The sequence below is a fragment of the Cricetulus griseus genome, chromosome 6 (assembly GCF_003668045.3).
Source record: "Cricetulus griseus strain 17A/GY chromosome 6, alternate assembly CriGri-PICRH-1.0, whole genome shotgun sequence".
NCBI classification, from domain to species: domain Eukaryota; kingdom Metazoa; phylum Chordata; class Mammalia; order Rodentia; family Cricetidae; genus Cricetulus; species Cricetulus griseus.
The window spans coordinates 27,318,410-27,336,228 of NC_048599.1; the positions used below are offsets into that span (position 1 = coordinate 27,318,410).

Here is a 17,819-nt window from a genome sequence, read left to right on the forward strand (position 1 = left end):
GGTGGGATTCAATATTTTCTTTAAAAACAGCTCTGGCCACCAAGCCAGGCATCAAGCTAAAGAACAGAGAACTAGAGAACACAATCTACTCTGTCCCCGACCACCACCACCAATGGGGTGTCTCTGCCCATTGCCAGAGGGTTGGAAGTAGGAGCTAGACAGATCCCCAACAGGAAGACAGGGAGAGGGGCCACAGACAGACAACAATGCAAACTTGCAGCTTCTTCACCCTCCTGAAGTGAGAGAGGCCAGGCAGGCCTTTTCCCTCATCAGCAGGGCTCCCTGTTCTGGCTGAGCAATCCAGGTTGGCCAGAAGATAGGTTCAAAGCCATTCTGAACATGTTTATCTGAAGCTGTGGGCCTACAGGCTCCTCTTTCTTGGTTTAAGTCCAAAATTAAGGGAAAGCTGCCCTATACCACCAAAACCACAAACATGCATCAAGTGGGAATCTGCCAAGTCCTCACCTGATCTTTCCCATTCCCAACAGGTAAGGAAGGCTACCTACCCACCTCACAGTGAAACCCTCGGCACCCTCACCACAGCCCTCTGCCCAGCAATCACCTGGAATGACGATGTCTCCAAGTCCCAGCATGGCAAAGTTGTCCGCTTCAAGGCCCTTCTCCAGCAGATCCTGGGGGAACACCACTGCAGGGAGAGGCAGGGGTGAGAGGGAGCATCGGAGGGGCCCTGTTTACTCAGGCTGCCAGCCTCCAGCCCCGTCAAGTGTGACTCACATACATGTGTTGCCATGGAACCATGAGAAAGAAGCCCTAAGCTGACTTTACCCTCAACTGCTTGCTGCCACAAGCCAGTGCTGCTATGATTCTACAGATCCCCGAGTATCCTCTCAAAGTCACCTCCCCCTCTGCCCAGCTACAATGCCTGGTACAGTCCCAGAGCCTTGTGGTCCCATGTGATTCAGGGTCATCCAGGGCTGAGACTCAAAGCTGATCTGGTTTCCCATCTATCTTGGGATGGGTGCTTGTTTGCTTTGACTGTTTTTGAGATGCTCCAGCTATGTAGCCCAGGCTGGTCTTGATTTTTCATTCCTGCCAAGTACCTGGATTAACACTCAGGTGGTACCAAGCTCAGCCAAAGAACCTAGGTCCTCATGCATGGTAGAAAAGCTCTTTACTATTGGCTATGCCTACAGCTCCATAGCATATGACTTGGCCAATGACCCATGAAAGGAGCTTCCCCAGGTTTTTTTTTTTTTTTTGGGGGGGGGTTGGTAAACCAAAAACACTCTTCCCGAAGAAAGAAAAATTGGTCCCCTACTCTGTGCCATGTCAAAACTATAATTGCAGTTCCCCTCTGGGGACTATGGAAAGGTGAGCTGAAGAACAGGTAACAAACATGTTGAGAATGATGGGATAGGAGGGCGGAAATAACCTTGGTTTTGGTGATTCCACTGAAGGGCATTAACCCATCTTTGAGCTGTTCTATCCAGGCTTACAGTAGCTTGAGATAAAATTTCCCCTTTTTTATTCAGGCCCAGGGATCCCTGCACTTCGGAGGTGGAAGCACAAAAGGCTCAAAGCCACCGTTGGCCACAGTGAGTTTCAGGATGGCTTCAGCTGGCCACAGTGAGTTTCAGGATGGCTTCAGCTACCCGAAATCCATCTCGACAAACATCCAGATTCTCCTTATTTAGCAACATTGATACTTGGGTTTGTTTTGTTTTGTGTTTTTTGTTTGTTTTGTTTTTGAGACAGGGTTTCTCTGTGTAGCCCTGGCTGTCCTAGAACTCTCTCTGTAGACCAAGCTGGCCTCAAACTCAGAGATCCACCTGCCTCTGCCACCCAAGTGCTGGGATTAAAGGTGTACACTACTACCAACCTGTTTGGGCTTTTCATTTTCAAAAGATTTGCATTTATTTATTTTTATATGTGTGGGAGTACATGTACAACAGAATGTCCGTGTAGAGGTCAGAGGACAACTTGTGGGAATTAGTTCTCCCCTTCCAGCATGAGAATCTCAGGTATTGAACTCAGGTTGTCACGTTTGGCAGCAAGAAATGGGCCAGCTGAGCCATCCTGCTGTTTTTTTTGGACAGTCTTGCTATGTAGCCTAAAAGTTGCAATCCTCCTGCCACTCAAGTATTGGGACAACAGGAATGTGCCCCATGCCTGTGCTATGGATCTTCTTTTCCCTTCTTTCAGAGGTGAACCCCAGGGTCCACACATGCTAGACAAGCATTCTACCCCTGAGCTACTACACCCCCAACCCCTAAAGTTGGGTTTCCTAATACATGTATGAACAAAGGTTATTCTAAAAAACAAAACCAGACAAGAGAGCATCTGGTACTCAGGCAACAAGGGGAACCCAGTGAGTATGATAGTGTGAAGGTTTCTACTTCTGGACACCCACTGAAGCCCTATGATAGGCTGGTAAACAACTCTCTTCTATGCTTATTCCCATTCCTATAATTTCATACCACACGTCATGACCAAGCAGCCAAAGACCAGGGTCAGGAGGACGGGGACGGGGGACTGAGCTCAAGAATACAGCCAGATGAGTCAATGAAGAGGAAATATAAAGAGGTTCTGACACCAACAGGGATGATGAGCCAACTGGGGTAGAGAGGATGCCCGATTGTGGGAGGCGGTCACTTACATTTAATTGGTGCCTCAAAAGACTTGGCCACAGTCACCATCACGTTGGTGCCGAATACCTGGAAGGAGAAGACAGGAGTCTAAAGGGAGGTGGGTGGGCAAGAAAGGCTGTCCCTGGGCTTCTAGATGTGGTATGGCTTGAGGTGTATAAGAGTTGAACAGGGAACTAGAAGAGCTCAGAGCAGACCTGACATAGAGTTGAGGTGGCCATTCATGTGGTTCTAGGCAAAAGAAAATCTGAAGGAATCGGAGAAAGACCCTAAGTGGCCCAAGCCAGGCAGCCTGCTTGTTCAGGCTTCTACCCCTCTTAAGAGACAAAGACCCTAGACAGCATTCATTCAAAGACAAAAGGTCTTCCAGAGTCAAGGAACGTATGCTACAGTCAGGCAGATCCCAGAGCCCTTAGCAGAGTGAAAATGCAGCCAGAGCACAGCTAACTTCTGTCCTTGCTGGGCCGTTTACCAGCATCCACCACTCCTATCCAAATGTCCCCGAGTCTCAACTCATTTGCTCTAGAGACACAGGATTTAGTAGTAACCCCCTAAAGACCATCTGAGGGTGTATGAAGGCACTGGGTTTACTGGGCTCTTGGTAGATGTCATCCTTTTTCTTTGGATTTACAGATAGACAAGAAATAGACCAGCTCTGGGGTACAAACTCCATCAGACTGCCATGTGGACAGAGATGGCAGAGATACAGGGAAGCTAGGAGGCGGAGGAGGGCCCTGAGAGCTGGACAGCACGTCCCTGCCTGACTCACCCAGAAGATGTCATAGATGAAGAGTCCGCCAAGCAGGATGCAGCCAGTGCTCACGTTGTTCAGGTGCAGGAGCTCTACCCCATTAAGGGAGAAGGCCAGGCCAAACAGGTTGTTGGCAATCCAGTGCTGGGGAAAGGGGGGAGTGAGACCAGCTGGCCGTGGCCCATCCTACCCTGTCTCCCCAGCCTCCCCTTCTGCTCAGGCCCTGACTACTCACCTTCCTCAGCAGGTACCAGACACCAACGACGCTGCTTAGGCCCAGGCACACCAGGTCCTTAGTGTCAAACTCATAGTTGATGATCTCTGGGCAGAGAGGCCAGGTAAGTCCACTCCCCAGAGTGAGGCCATCCCCCCAACCTGTCAGCCCCTGGATGGAGGAGGGCATGGCTGCCAGCATGGTCAGGCAGGCCCAGGGGCCTGGCTTTAGCTGCCTCAGACTGGCAGGGGTGTTAGCTGGGGACAGGTCACTGGAGCCATGCCCAATTTTCTGGAGGGGAACATAGGCCCAGATACAATGCAGGGTGTTGGGAGATACAAGCTCTGCCACATGAAGCTGGGTGACTCTGGGGAAGGCAGTGCCCTCTTAGAGTTTGTTTCCCTATCTGTACAAAAGTCAACAGTACCTCCTCAGGGAGCTGTTGTGAAGGGTACACAAGGCTGTTCTTAAATGCCCTCAGCACAGTGCCTGGAATGGAACACAGTGGGTTCCCAAATAATGCCACTCCTACCAAGTTTGAAAGTTCAGGAAATCAAGGGAATTGCTGATAACCCTTCTAAGCAGAGGAAGAAGGAAAGAGAGAGAGAGATGTAGAAAGTAGTTAAGAGAGAATCTTGAAGGCTGCTCCTTAGGAGCACCTTGCTAGAGACCCTGATGTCAGACCTACGCTGGTTGCTTTCAAATTTCCGAATAACAGAGTGTGGTCACTTCTGTGATTCCAAAGTGCAGCAAATTGCTGCTTGTCCCCCAATTCCTGCTCTCTCCTATGGTTACAACACCCCGTTTTCATTTTTTAAATGTATCTGTTGAATTTATTCAGCATAACTACAGAGGCATTGTCTTCATGATGTCACATACAGACACAAACACAGATACAACACAATATTTATATTTAGCTCAAGTGCATTGCATCTAAGGCTCACTTATATGTCTTCATGTGCCACAGCCCGTCATTTAGATAATGGATATTTTCAATGCCGATCCCCTTGTTGATTTTCTCAATGTCTGCTGCAGCCATCTTCATGACTCCGACACACAGGGCATGCTCTTTCCCTTCTGCCATGACCGCCACGATGGTATCTACTGCAGCAGCGTAGAGCTTCGCTCCAGGAGATGTTAAACCTGGACACATGATATTTGCACCACTGAGCACAAATTTGATGGCTCCTTTGTCGACCTGCTGGTGTGGCAGGATAAACGGGTATTTGTGAAGTAATCTTAGCGTTGGATAAAAAGGTCCTTTTCTCTGCCTGAAAAACAGTAATTCTCCGTTGACTGTAAGGATTTCCATGTGTTCATGGCATCGCACTATTTTGACTGGATCTTTCTTAGGCATGATTTGATTAAGCCACGGCTCGATACCTGGGAACTGTTCGGTCAGTTGGCTCTTAATACCCTTAATAACGGAGGTTTTCAGCTGGATGCAGTTGGACACGCTCTCCTTCTCGTCAAATTTCTTGAACATGATCTTGGTGAAGGGGCGCCGACAGGGAAGAGCTGAGGCGAAACGTGGATCGCCGAAGGTCCAACCGGAGTCGCGGTCTACAGGAAGGATGGCACCGGCGTCCGAGCCGTCCGTTGTCGCTAACCGGAAGATAGTTCGACCGAAGGCGCTTTACGGCTGCGTAAGATCCGATTACTTCCGTTCCACTGACCCCCACGTTTGCTCTGACCCCTACGTGGTCACCCCACGGCTCTTCTCCGGATTTCCGGCAGTTCCCCGGATTTCCGGCTCTTCTCCGGACTTCCGATTGCAGAAAGGGTGGGGTGCGGACCGGAATTTGCGTCAGCGTATCCCTGTATACGGATGGACGGCCGCGTCGGGTTCGGACTGGACATGCGCCGAGCCTCGCCGCGCCGCTTCTCGCGAGAACACTGCCCCGCGCTACCAGCCAATAGGGATTCGCCTGTAATCTCTACGGCTGCGCAGTGGGCGCCATCCTGGACCCCGAGGGGTCCCTCATTAGGTAACTTGGCGTAGATGGGTATTTGGATGGTCGTTAAAAAAAAAAACAGGCTTAGCCTTAAAAAAAAAATCCAATCATTTATTTGACACCGATGTACTTGACGCAGAGACGAACCGTCACATCACGGTTTTGGGGGAAAAGGCAGAATGTGCTTGGCAACCAGGAGAGAGTGACAATACATTCCACAGGCTTCTCGTGTGTGAGAATTATCTTCCATTGGTCCCAAGCCGTCATTCCTCTTGTCACCACGTTTGAACCCATACGCTAACTGACACATCTGCATAGCATAGCTTTACTCTTCAAAGCTTAGGAAACACTCACTCCACAGACTCGCTAAGGGCTAGCTGTCTCCTACAGCTTTTACTGAGTGTACGTATGAGCCAGGCACTGTGCTGAAGGCTGTCCACTTACAATTTACTTCCTAACGGAAGAAGGGACTAGATTATAATTTGTGTTTTACAGATGGGGGAAACAAACTTCCTACAAAAACACCCAGTGTACAGAAATAATGGATTCATCCAGATTCCCAAGTCTGGGTAGTGGCAAAGCTGGGATATGAACCAGGGCCGTGAGATTTGAGATTCTCCTTTTTAATTACTTGTTTCTTTGGAGAACCCAGTACTAGAGAAACAAAGAAGGGGAGAGAGGGAGGTGGGGTACCACTGACCTTCCTTGTTTTCCCCAGAGCCCTGTGTGAAGAGCAGCTGATACTGGCGATTTGGGAAGTTGGCTGGAAAAAACTTATTCATGAAGGGGCTGGAAAGAAAGACAAAGCAGGTCGGCAAACTGCCCCCATGGGCAAGCACAGCTCTTAACAGTCCCCACTAATACCCACTTATGGCTGTAACCGCCAGGCACCTTTTATAAGTGCCCTGGTAGATACATACTATTGTTCCCACTCTATAGATTTGGAGTCTATTAGAGGATGATTTGACCAGGGTCACACAGGGAGCCAGAATCTGAGCTGAGATTCAAACTGAGGTTTCTGAACTCTTAGTGACTTGTTTTGCTTATTGGCAAAGTAAACACAGGCGGACTTGGTATGAAAAACTTGGGGTAAGTCAGAATTCCCAAGTCTGGCCCATCTGCCTTCTACCAGACTCTTAACAAGTCCCATTCTACTAATCTGACCAAGAACTGGGCTTTCACAAATGTAGTTGAAATTCACCGGCCAGATGAACCATAGTCCCCAGGTGTAATATCCCCCATTTTCAAGCCTACTATGAGGTCTTTGTTGCTTAGGGCCATCCTAGCTTTAAAAATATTGTTACCTAGCATGCTCCACCTTCTGGCCAGACAGGGAACAGAGATGTTCTTTCCCAGACTATTTTAGAGCAAGATTAGCACACCAAGGCCTCTTGGTCATGGGTATGACAGTATTGTGGAGTGGTTACTAGTCCCCACAGTCCTGTGGGGACCACATTAGTGGCAGCCTCCCCAGGCTTCGGTCTCCTTACCTGTGTGTTAGGATAAGCATATGGCCTATCTAGATCAAAGAGGTGTGTGTGAAGAGAAAATGAGGCAGGAAAGATGTTCAGTTCAGTGCTGGCTTGTAGTAGGGATGTTTCAGAACTGTGAACAAAGGTCATAGAAGACATCCCAGAATGGTTTCCCAACTAGGAAGTACAGCAAGGTAGGCCTGGAAACATTTAGGTCACAATGGATAAGGCAAGGATGAGAGTTTTGTTTTTTTGTTAAACAAAAAAACAAAACAAACAAAACAAAACAAACAAAACAAAACAAAAACAAAACAAAAAAACCTCTGGTGGCTTGGAGAATATGAATTTAAGAACTATCTCTGGGCTGTTTCCCCACTTGTCAAACAACTGATTCCTTGCAGCCTGGGGCTGTGTGATGTGACTGATGGATGATGAATGGCACCATAGGTAGAGAGAGGTGGCAGCAGGTACAGGGCTGGAATCTGGAGTGGGCATTCATGGAAGTGCTCTCAAGAGACGGAAGGCAGGAGCAGCCAGGATGGCTGAGGCTGGAAGCTCAGTTTGCTGGATCTCTTTTGGGGAGGGTGAAGCCACAGTGCATGTGCAGGCAGAGGCAGAGGCAGAGGCAGAGAGCAGCTTGAGGAGCTGAAGCATTCACCCAGCCTAGCCTCTTGGGAGCTTGACATTCTGCATCTTAATCAGAGTAACAGATGAGAGAGACACTTCCTAGGTTCAAGTCCTACTTAGCTGCTCCTTGCAACTCTTTTTGTATCTGGACATTACAATACCTTTCTCAGAGGATTATTGTTTGTTCAAAGATAGCACACCACTCTATAGCTCAAGTTGGCCTTAAACTTGCAACAATCCTCCTGTTTCTGCCTCCAGAGTGCTGGAGTTACAGGAATAACCCACCAAGTCTGACACTCTCACGGGATGAGAGGATTGAGCTAATGCTTGGTACCCTGTAAGTTCAACTGCAGCTTCCATTTCAAATGTTAAATGTCTGGACCGATTTCTGCATGTGATTTACACCACTGAGCTCACATCCAGACCTTAATTATTTTGATAGTGTCACTAAGTTGCTCAGGCTGGCCTCCAATTTTTGATCCTCTTGCCTCATCCCTCCAAATAGTTGGGATTACAGGCAAGCACTGAGAAAAGGGGCCTGCTATCCAACACAACACAAAGGATGGCACATATGATGCAACTGACTTGAGGGCGGGGCCCTGTCTCCTCACTGTACCTCCCCGGCCAGACAGTGGCACATATTTGCTAGCCAACTCTGAATGCACTTTTACTGTGGGCAGAGTGTTTTTTATGACCCCATGGCTCAAACAGACCTAGAGCTCATTGCTTTGTGCTGAGAAACACCCTGGTGCCGTTGTCCTTTTTGAGGGTAGATGGCGAGGGCCAATGAAACCACTGATGTGCCCTTGATGCCCTGAGGTAGCAGACTGGGATTTCTGTCTGTGGGTCACGTGAGTAGGGCAGGAACTCTGCCCAGAAGATAAAAATAGGGCAAGGTGCCTTGGCAGGATGTGTGGAATCTGACTGGGTTAGAGTCTTGGTGACTGTATTAGGTGAAGGCAGGATGTGACCCCGGCCTGCCCCCAGTACTGTGAGCTGTGGTCTCTTCTGAGCGGTTTGAGGTAGGCAGCGGGGTGACAGCAGAGGTGAAGGGATTCAGAGAACTGCAGCTAAGGTCAGCAAGGCCCAGGACATGGCTCTTACAGCCTTTAGCAGGCATTTTAGAATCTACGGAGAGGAGAATCTCCAAGTTCTCCCTTCCCTTTACTTCTGCCAAAGCAATAAAGAATTCTAGTACAGGCGTCAGACAGACCTGGGATCATACCCCTCTGCTTTTATCAGCTGTGAATCCTGGTAGACATAACTCTTTTGAACCTCAACTTCCCTTGTCTCATACCTTCAGACCTATGGTACAAATTCAGAGGAAGGAATGACTCATGGATATAAACAACTTGTGGAAACTCTGAACACTGCAGCTTTCTTAACCAAAAGACTCGAGAAAACACAACTCCAGTGAGTGAGAGTCAGTTTAATTTTTGGATCACTAAGGAAAAAAAAAAACATGACTAAATTATACTCCCCCCTTGTAATAAAATTGCTTTTGTTGGATTTTGTTCTTTCTAATGATAAACTTATGACTTCATTCATCTGGCAGGTTTTGTAGCCCAGGCCAGTCTTTAACTCATGATTCTCTTGCCTCAGCCTGCCAAGTTCCTGGGACCTTTACATGAGTGCCAGAGCAGATTACTATTGCTCTAAATCTTATTAAGAAAATGATTCATGGCTGGGGATGTGGTTTAGTGCTAGAACACTTGACTAGCATATGGGAGGCCCTGGGTTCAATTCCTAACACTAGAAGAAAGAGAAAAACCAAAACTCAGGGATGGGCTATAGCTGGGTAGAAGAGACTGTCTAGGGAAATACAAGGCCCTAAGTCTAACACCCAACATGAAAAAAAACAAAAACCAGTCTCTAGCTGACAAATTTTACCATGTAGCATTTATTGTTATTTTGAGACACTATTTCATATAAGTCAAATTGGTCTTGAAGTAGCTGTGCAGCTGAGGATGACCTTGAACTCCTGCTCCTAGTACTAAGATCAGAGGCATGAGCCACCAAACTAAGCCCATGTGCCTTTTCTTCCTTCCTTCCTTCCTTCCTTCCTTCCTTGGCTTTTCAAGACACAGTTTCTCTGTGTATCTTTGGCTGTCCTGGAACTCAAAGAGATCCACCTGCCTCTGGCTCTTGAGTGCTGGGATCAAAGACATGCACAACCATGCCCAGCTTTCCTTCTTTCTTTTTTTCTGAGACAGGGTCTCACAGTGTAGCCCTGGTTGGTGTGGAACTATGGAGAGCTAAGATATTTGCCTCTGCCTCCTGAGTGCTGGATTAAAGACGTGTGGTTCAACCTGGCTTCCCATGAGGATAACTGCTGACTTTTTTGCTCATTTGTGGTGCTAGGTTCAAACCCAGGGCTTTACCCTTACTTACTAGACAAGTGCTCTCCCACTAAACTATACTCCCAGGTGCTGGAGTATTCCTTGGATACTGAATGGAATGTAATGGAATATTCCTTTACACTGAATGAATATATGTTGCTGTGATTGGTTTAATAAACAAGTGACTGGCCAATAGCTGAACAGGATAAAGTTAGGCAGGAAAGCCAAACAGAATGATGGGATGAAGGGGAGGGAGGGCAGAGCCAGAGGCGTCCTAGATCAGATGCAGAGGGAGCAGGAGATAAATGTGTCACGCTAATAAAGGTACCACCACATGGCAGAGACGTAAATAAGACATGGGGTTAACTTAAAATGTAAGATCTGGTTAGTAATAAGCCTGAGCTTTTGGCAGAGCATTTATAATTAATCTGTCTCTGTGTGGTAATTTGGAAGTAGCTCTCAGGATGGGAAAACTATACCTTCACCCAAGCAATTGTTAGTTTTATTTTCTTTGATACTATCTATCACTAAGATTTATGAACTAGTTAGAGGGTAGAGAGACAACTGGTTAATCTGAGACATTAGGAACACAACAGTTTGTGGGTAGCTGGATGCAAGGCTGCTGAGATACTGTGAAATAATCAGTTTCCAAGCATATGGCCTAAATGTTGCTTTCAAAGTGTATGTTCTGTGTGGTGAAGCTAGGCTATGGAAGAACTGGGAGATCTCAAACCTCTTGTAGACACTGGGGTGGGACTGGCTAGACTTAGAGGAGTAAGTCATCAGCATAGAAAAGGAGGAGACCCAGAACTTCAAAGTGGTGGCTTCTGTCCTTGCCTTAGGTCCTCATGAGTGCTGGACCTGCTATTACTTCTGCTAGGTCCAAGTCATCCAGGTTCTCTGAGATGGGTCACGGTATTTTCAACTCAGCTAGAATAAGCATTTGCAGGTGAAGATGGTACTGGGTTTAGTACAAAGTCCATAACCAAAGTCCCAGCTATGTAACACTGGGCCAAGTCCTTAGTCCAATGTGTGCTTGGCATGGCTCACAGTGTGTTGGAGATAGGAGCCCATTTGATGCTTCCCGCCCATTAGCAGGCTCTGTACTCTGTCTACTGGGGGAGAAGCTGATACGTAAGAGAGTCTGAGGCCACCTTTTGAGACCACAGCTTGACTGCCTCCATCCTGCCAGTGCCTAGAGAAACAAGACACACTGCCCTTGGCATTCACTGCCTTTGGGGCAGACTGTGCTCTGAATACTCTGGAAAGCACTTGACATCGATCCCATAATGTGCAGAGGCCATCCAGCTCCTGGCATGGAACCTCTCTCTGGCTTCCTACCTTCCAAACCTGAGTGCAAGCTGAGTTCCTTTCTGTGGGTAACTTTTCCTGGCCACTCCCCAGTCTTATCTGTAGACTACTGCAAAGAGGCAGACAGGAACTGGGCTATCTCTGCTGTACATATGGAGGATAAGACTCTCATTTAGTGAATGTGAAAGGATGCTCAGATTATAAGTGTGCAGGCTAGCCCTGCAGAGTTAAGGTGGCCAGTAGCCCCTTGCTTTCATGACACTGTCCTAAATCATTTATACTTGATGCCCTGATACAAGCGACTGGTTCTGAGCAGAGTGGCCTGTGTCTACAGACCCGGGCCTCCGTCCTGATTTTGCTCTTTGCTAGCTGTGTGGTCCTATCAAACATCTTACTTTCACTAACTTCAGTTTCTCTAACTGTAACCCAGGATCAACAGCAAGAGTAGGCTAGCCAAGGTGTCTAGGAAGCTGGCACAGGTGATTGCAGCCGTCTTAACAAAGGTGACAGTTGTTGTACCTATTGACTGAGACCCCGAGGAGACTGAAGTCAGAGAGTAACCTGTCTTGTAGAGGCTGAACTTAAGGTCAGATGGTCAAATTCAGAGCCTGCATTCTCAGCCCCCTACTGTTAGGAGTGTGTCCCTTAAGGCACTAAGCCTAGTGCTTGGCAAGTGCCACTGGGGTGGGTGACACACTCAGCACTGTGATGACTCTTGACACTCCCAACTGGGTCCTCTCTACAACTAGGTCTTATACAATAGCCCAGGTTGGCCTGGAACTTGCCTCAGCCTCTTGAATGCTGATAGCCACCATAATTGGCTTGTAAGTCCCTATAAGGAGACTGTGGCCCAGAGAGGTTCCAGTGTCCATCCTAGGTCATGTACAATGTGACACAAGGGGAAGAAGAATCCCTTGGATTTTAAAGCCAGGATTTAAACCTGACTCTGAATGACACAAAAGATCATGTTCCCATTCAAGACCCTGTACTGGCTCCTGAGAAAGTGGCTTCAAAGGCTGCCGGGAGATGCCTTCTGACCTGATGGTGTGGGACAGGGCCAGGATCCCCAGCACGAAGAAATACATGGACAGCAAGAGGTTGATGTACTCCTGGGAGAATATCTGAGGAAGAAATACAGAAAGAAACAAGTCAGTGTTGTCAGAAGCCATGAGGAGTCTCCTGGAGGTTGGTCTCTTTGTACCCTCGGGAGTTAGGGGCAGTCGGGAAGCAGCTCACACTCTAGTGCTTCCATTTTCACAGCTGGGGGATGGGTAGTACCTTAGGTCCCACCAGATGGACTCTACCCACAAAGGAGTCTAGATATTTACATATGTGATTCCATCATTTGGGGACGGGCAGTTACTATGTGTGCCCAGGGTTTTACATGGAAGTCGTAAGGGCACAGGGGAAGGGTCTAAAATAAACCCAAGAGCTGTGTCAGAAGCAAGAATTTACTCTTCAATGTTTCCTTCTTCCTGCTCAAAAATCAGGGAGCCCCTTTAAAGGGGCCACCGAGCCCTAAAGCATGCTAGTTACAAGATATATGGGTGCCCTGCACGCCACTCATTTCAACCCTTTCCTCCCCAAACCTGCAATGGCAGCTTAAAGTCAGGACACCAGGCCCTGACAGCTACTTCCTCACCTTGTCACTGTCAGTCAAACCGAAATATTCTGTCACAGTGCTTCAAAGCTAGTTGTCACATATTCATTCTGGAACTTGGGAAGACTGTGCTGAATCTGTGCCTGCTGCAGCCTCGGCTCCACTCGTCACTGTGTTGTTCTCTTAACTGGGAGGTAGGGACGTGCTTTTCTTGGGGATACAGGGATTATACTGCTCGACTCCTATAGTTATCTGTTTAAATGTCAATCTGATCCTGTTACCCTCCCACTTCAAGCCTTGCCACTGTTTTCCCTTTGTTGCATGTTGTTCTCATGAATGGGGAGGCCTTGTAGGCCCCCTCTGCCCTGCTCACACGCTGCCTGGGTGTCATAACACTGCAGCCTCACTCCCATTCATTCCCAGGTAGCCTGGGTATGTGCTCTTGGGCTGCCAGCATGTCTCTCTATTTCCCCCTTGCCTAGGCCACCTCACCCTTCTTTCATCAGCTCTCAGCCCTGAGAAGCTTTGACCTCTGCCCAGCAATTTGGCTGTATTTCATGGCTGCCTCCTACATGCTGGGCATTGAGCCGAATACTAGCCATACAACGAGGAATAAGGCAACTTCAGAGTTCACATGCTGATGAGAGAGAAAGAATCTCAAAGGATGCTAAGTGCATGGCAGATTTCAGATTCGCCAAGCAGGACTGGAGGATTGCAGCAAGGTTGTGGTATGTACCTGAGATGTGCACACAGAGAAGAATGGAGGCAGAGTGCCCAGGGAGAAAGGATCCTGTGTGAGCCAGCAGAGGGAGCATTGTGCCCTGAACTAAAGGTGTGGGGAACTGATGAGAAGTGGAATCCAGTCTGTCCTGGACCAGCAGGATAAAGGGCAGGAGCAAAGGAACTCCTGGTGCTCTTGGCTGAGCAGCGGGTGCGTGTGTGCGCGCGCGCGCGCGAGAGAGACAGAGACAGGGAGACAGGGAGAGACAGAGAGAGGGAGAGAGGGAGAGGAAGAGGGAGAGGGAGAGAGAGAGAGAGAGAGAGGTGCGCTCTCACAGTGGGTTGGCTCCGGGCTTTTGTCAAACACAACCTCACACTTGATGTTGCTACTTATTGCTCAGTGACCCTAGCACAAGGCCTAAATTCAGAAAGACTGAATGGCCATCAAACCAATGCCAGGTAATGGGAACTCATTTCCCCATTCACAACCCAGTTGGTGGCCAAGAAAGATGGGAAGTTCCTCAGAAACTGCATGAAAAGAAAGGACTTCTACTCTCTTGGGTCCTCCAGGGAGGAGACAAGGGAGGCCCATGGGCAAGTGTCTGTATGGGGGGTTAGATCCTTGGGCAAGTGTCTGGCCTGGGACCAGGGTGGAGCTCCAAAGTGAAGACTTAAGGGGATTTCATCCATGTGCCTGGATGTTGCTAAGTCTCAGTTATGACAACACAGGAGGAGGGACTCAGCAGGGAGCAGTCTTACGGTTTGGGGGCACTTGGTCCCCTGGGCTGCCCACAGCCTGTCTATGAGAAGGACAGAAAGCAGGAAGGGAGCAAAGGGGCTAATAAGTCCCACTGAGGTGGGTCTTCTCTTGTTACACAAACCATACAATTCTTGCAGATTTGTGGCCACACTGACAACGCTGTGTCAATGTGGACACTCTGGAGACATGGGAAGACCTCGTGTTGGGCCCACCTGCCCAGAGAGGACAGACTGAGCAATACGAAACGTTAGACAAAGTTCACACCCTTTAATGCTAGAAATTCTTTTGGGGGACAACTAGCCTAAAGAAAAACATTAAAGAATTAAACTAAACATTAAAACTGGGAGAAGGTCTAGAGGCAAGGGGCTGGGTGTGGATTCCTGCACTCAGCACAAGAGACTCTACACACAGCAGCAGCAGCCAGACCAGAGGCAGTGGGATGGCAGCAGTCCTACATGGCAGTGCAGGGCTGAGGGGGAGCCAAGGGAGCCCCACTACACACTGCTGCCTCTGGCAAACACACCAGAGGGGCTTTGGAGCAAGGGCCTCTGGTGGAGAGGGAAATGGAGGTGAGCATTCAGGGCAAAGGGAGAAACAAGAAGACTTTGAGCAGGGTGTGCTCTACACCAGCACCTTTGATAGAGTGAGTAGCTTCCATCTGTGGTCCAAGAAAAAGGAAAACCAAAACTCAAAACCAGTGAATACTCAGAGCATCCTCGGTTTTCAGAATGAGTTTGTTCAGAGAGAGAGTAAGTGTGCTGAGTCTGCTTGTGGGGTACTTAGGATTTAAGAATTAAAGAGCAATCCACACAAGGGCTACTGAGATGGCTCACTGCCAAGCCTGGAGACCTGAGTTTGATCTGAAACCCACACAGTGGAAAGACCCAACTCCTGCAAGTTTTCTTCAGACCTCAGCGCATATGCCATAGCATGTATGACCCCCCAAAATAAATGTAAGAAATTCAAACAAGAGTGATCAATGCACTAGGAAACAAGGCATTAACATTTGGGCTTTTACTTGACTCGATGCTGTCTGGGGTAAGAGTGTGGCTCAGTGGTACAAAATGTGCTTGGCATGCATAAGGCCTTGGGTTTGGTTCTCAGCAATGCCACTCCTGCCATCACTACCACTTTCACAAAGGAGTTTGGCATTGTCTGTCCAACTGCAAATGGAGACCCTGTTTTCCTACATATACTTGTGTACCAAAGGATTTGTGCTACAGTGTGGAATGAACATATTCGCAGCAGTATTGCCATGATAACACTGGGTACACCTAAAACACCCTCAGGGGAAGTGAAACCACCAGGCAGGGTTGCCTGTGTTGATACATACCCTACGAACCCCTCAAACATTTAACATAAATCTAGATCTATCATTTCAGAGTCTCAAGAAAATACAGGAGGGTGTCCTTGTTTGTACCTTTACATAGTTTGAAGCACACTCATACAGGTGTGCATGCATGCATGCACATTTTGTCACTGTGTTAATAAAGGAACCAAGGGCTTTGTACATGCCAGGCAAGAATTCAATGACTGAGCTACACTCCCAGCCTTGAAAAAATATTAATCATTTAAAATTACTTTGCAATGGCAAATTAAAGCTTTTCTTGACGAAATTTCAGCAAATAGAAAGTGAGTGCTTGTGACACAATAGTAAAAACACCAAGAGTTTAGTGCTTTCCTCCTGACGTTGAGGCACACTTACCAAAAGCCTAAAGGAAGCCCCACAGATGGTGACACGGACTGCCCATTGTGAGACCTGCTTCTCTCTCAACAGACACCTCTCTGTGTAATGTTAACTGCCTGGTACGCATTACTCTCACTCAGAAAGCAGTACACGTAGAAGAGCATGTTTAAGGAGCATTTAGTTACATGGGAAAATGCTCATGACATTTTCTATGGGAAGTGGAAGCTACAGATGGGCTATACCGTGCGGCCACAGCTATGGAGAGAGCATGCACGGGAGGACCACGGAGGACACACCGCCGAAGAGGAACTGAGAGTCTCTGGAAGCTGAGTTTTGGATGGCTGCCATTTCTTCCTTTTTATTTTACTTTTCTGTGTTTTTCAAGTTTTCAACATTGAGCCCTGTTTAACTTTTATTGGGAAAATAAACCTCAATAAATTAAAAAAAAAAAGGTGACTAGTATGGTAGAGGTGTCTGCAACAAAACTGGCATCAGAAGAACACCCAGCTATCTGGAGAAAAACGGCTGGCTGGTGGGGAAGGGGAGTGAACACTAACAGGCACTTGTTCTCCCTGCTATTTCCTACAAATGATCATGCATAAAATAAAGTTATCTAGGCAGCAAAGGGACTTACTTTGAAAAAGAGGTAGAGTCCCAAGAGAGTGCAGCTGGCGATGATGGGGAAACGGGCGGCGTCTCGGCTGGTGATGGTTTCTGGCATGTCCGAAGAGCTCTAGAAAGAGAAGAAAGGTGCAGCTGAGCCGCCGCGGATGCCTCGTGCTCCCGCAGAGCCATCTCTTTCTCCCTCCATGACGGTCCACTTTGGTGTCTCACTCCTTGTCTCAAGGCTTTTGCTAATGTTATTCCGTCTACCACAGAGGTTTATAATGGCAGATGTTATAATTAGCAAAAATATGGAATGGGTAAGGAACTGACACAGGATAAATATTTACACAAAAAACGAACTGAATGAAAAACAAAAGCATTTCAGTATCATAAATATGGGAAGTAACTGAAAATGGAGTGACAGTGTAGCATAAGGATTAAATTAGTTTTATAGAATTTAAGTCAAAGTCAAAGTCTTAATGAAACTTCATTAGTGTTAGCACAATTCTGGTTTAAATTAGTACAAAGCTTTCAAGCTGGAGGTGTGGTTACCTTTAATCCCAGCACTCAGGAGGCAGAGGCAGGTGATTATCTGTGAATTCAAGGCCAGCCTGATCTACATAGAACCATGGACTCAAAAACCAAGCCAAAACAAATCCCCAAATCCTCATTGTCTTTAGGGACCCAGTTAGCATCCCTGCTGGGACGCCTTTCTCCCAGAGACATGTCTACCCCTCAACCCTTTCTTCTTTAGAGATGGATGATCATGGACCCTGCACTCAGCCTACTTCAGCCTCCTGAAGTAGCTGGGATTACAGGTGTGCACCATAGAACCTGGCTCCCCTATTTTTATCAGTTACCCAGTTATCCTAGCAAAGTCAGACTAGGCTCCCGTCATGCCAAAGGAAAGACTATAGTAGCCAAAGTCTCATCACAGCACCCAGATTTCACACCCTTTACACTCATCTTGTGACTAGCCATCTACATTTCTGGGAGAAAGGACCAATCATTAGGAAAAAGCATGCAAAGAGGGCAGCTGTCTGGAGAAGAAGACTCTGAATTTGAGAAGTTGTTGTGCCCCAAAGTACAAAATTGCCAAAGGGCAAGGAGACAGGAGCTGGGCAGCAAGCCTGTGAAACCATCACCAGGTAAGGGAGGCATACAGTTAAGT

General features: G+C 47.7%; 2 protein-coding genes across 2 annotated transcripts in view; both read right to left on the reverse strand.

The window, feature by feature from the left end:
* Hm13 (histocompatibility minor 13) overlaps positions 1-17,819 on the reverse strand; it is a 39,339-nt gene that overhangs the window by 14,264 nt on the left and 7,256 nt on the right. Inside the window, exons 2-8 of the mRNA XM_027421496.2 lie at positions 16,677-16,775; positions 12,314-12,396; positions 6,227-6,315; positions 3,593-3,678; positions 3,376-3,501; positions 2,618-2,675; positions 563-646 (exon numbers count right to left, since the gene is read on the reverse strand). Coding sequence (XP_027277297.1) covers positions 563-646; positions 2,618-2,675; positions 3,376-3,501; positions 3,593-3,678; positions 6,227-6,315; positions 12,314-12,396; positions 16,677-16,775 — 625 coding nt within the window. The remainder of the gene's footprint in view (positions 1-562; positions 647-2,617; positions 2,676-3,375; positions 3,502-3,592; positions 3,679-6,226; positions 6,316-12,313; positions 12,397-16,676; positions 16,776-17,819) is intronic.
* LOC100757597 (malignant T-cell-amplified sequence 2) lies at positions 4,461-6,220 on the reverse strand. Its single transcript, XM_027421498.2, has one exon. It carries the CDS (start codon positions 5,055-5,057, stop codon positions 4,512-4,514), a length of 546 nt encoding a protein of 181 aa, XP_027277299.1. The 5' UTR covers positions 5,058-6,220; the 3' UTR covers positions 4,461-4,511.

Bases quoted from the DNA above. Each gene is read 5' to 3' on its own strand.
- LOC100757597 (XM_027421498.2), bottom strand. From the start codon at position 5,057: ATGTTCAAGAAATTTGACGAGAAGGAGAGCGTGTCCAACTGCATCCAG.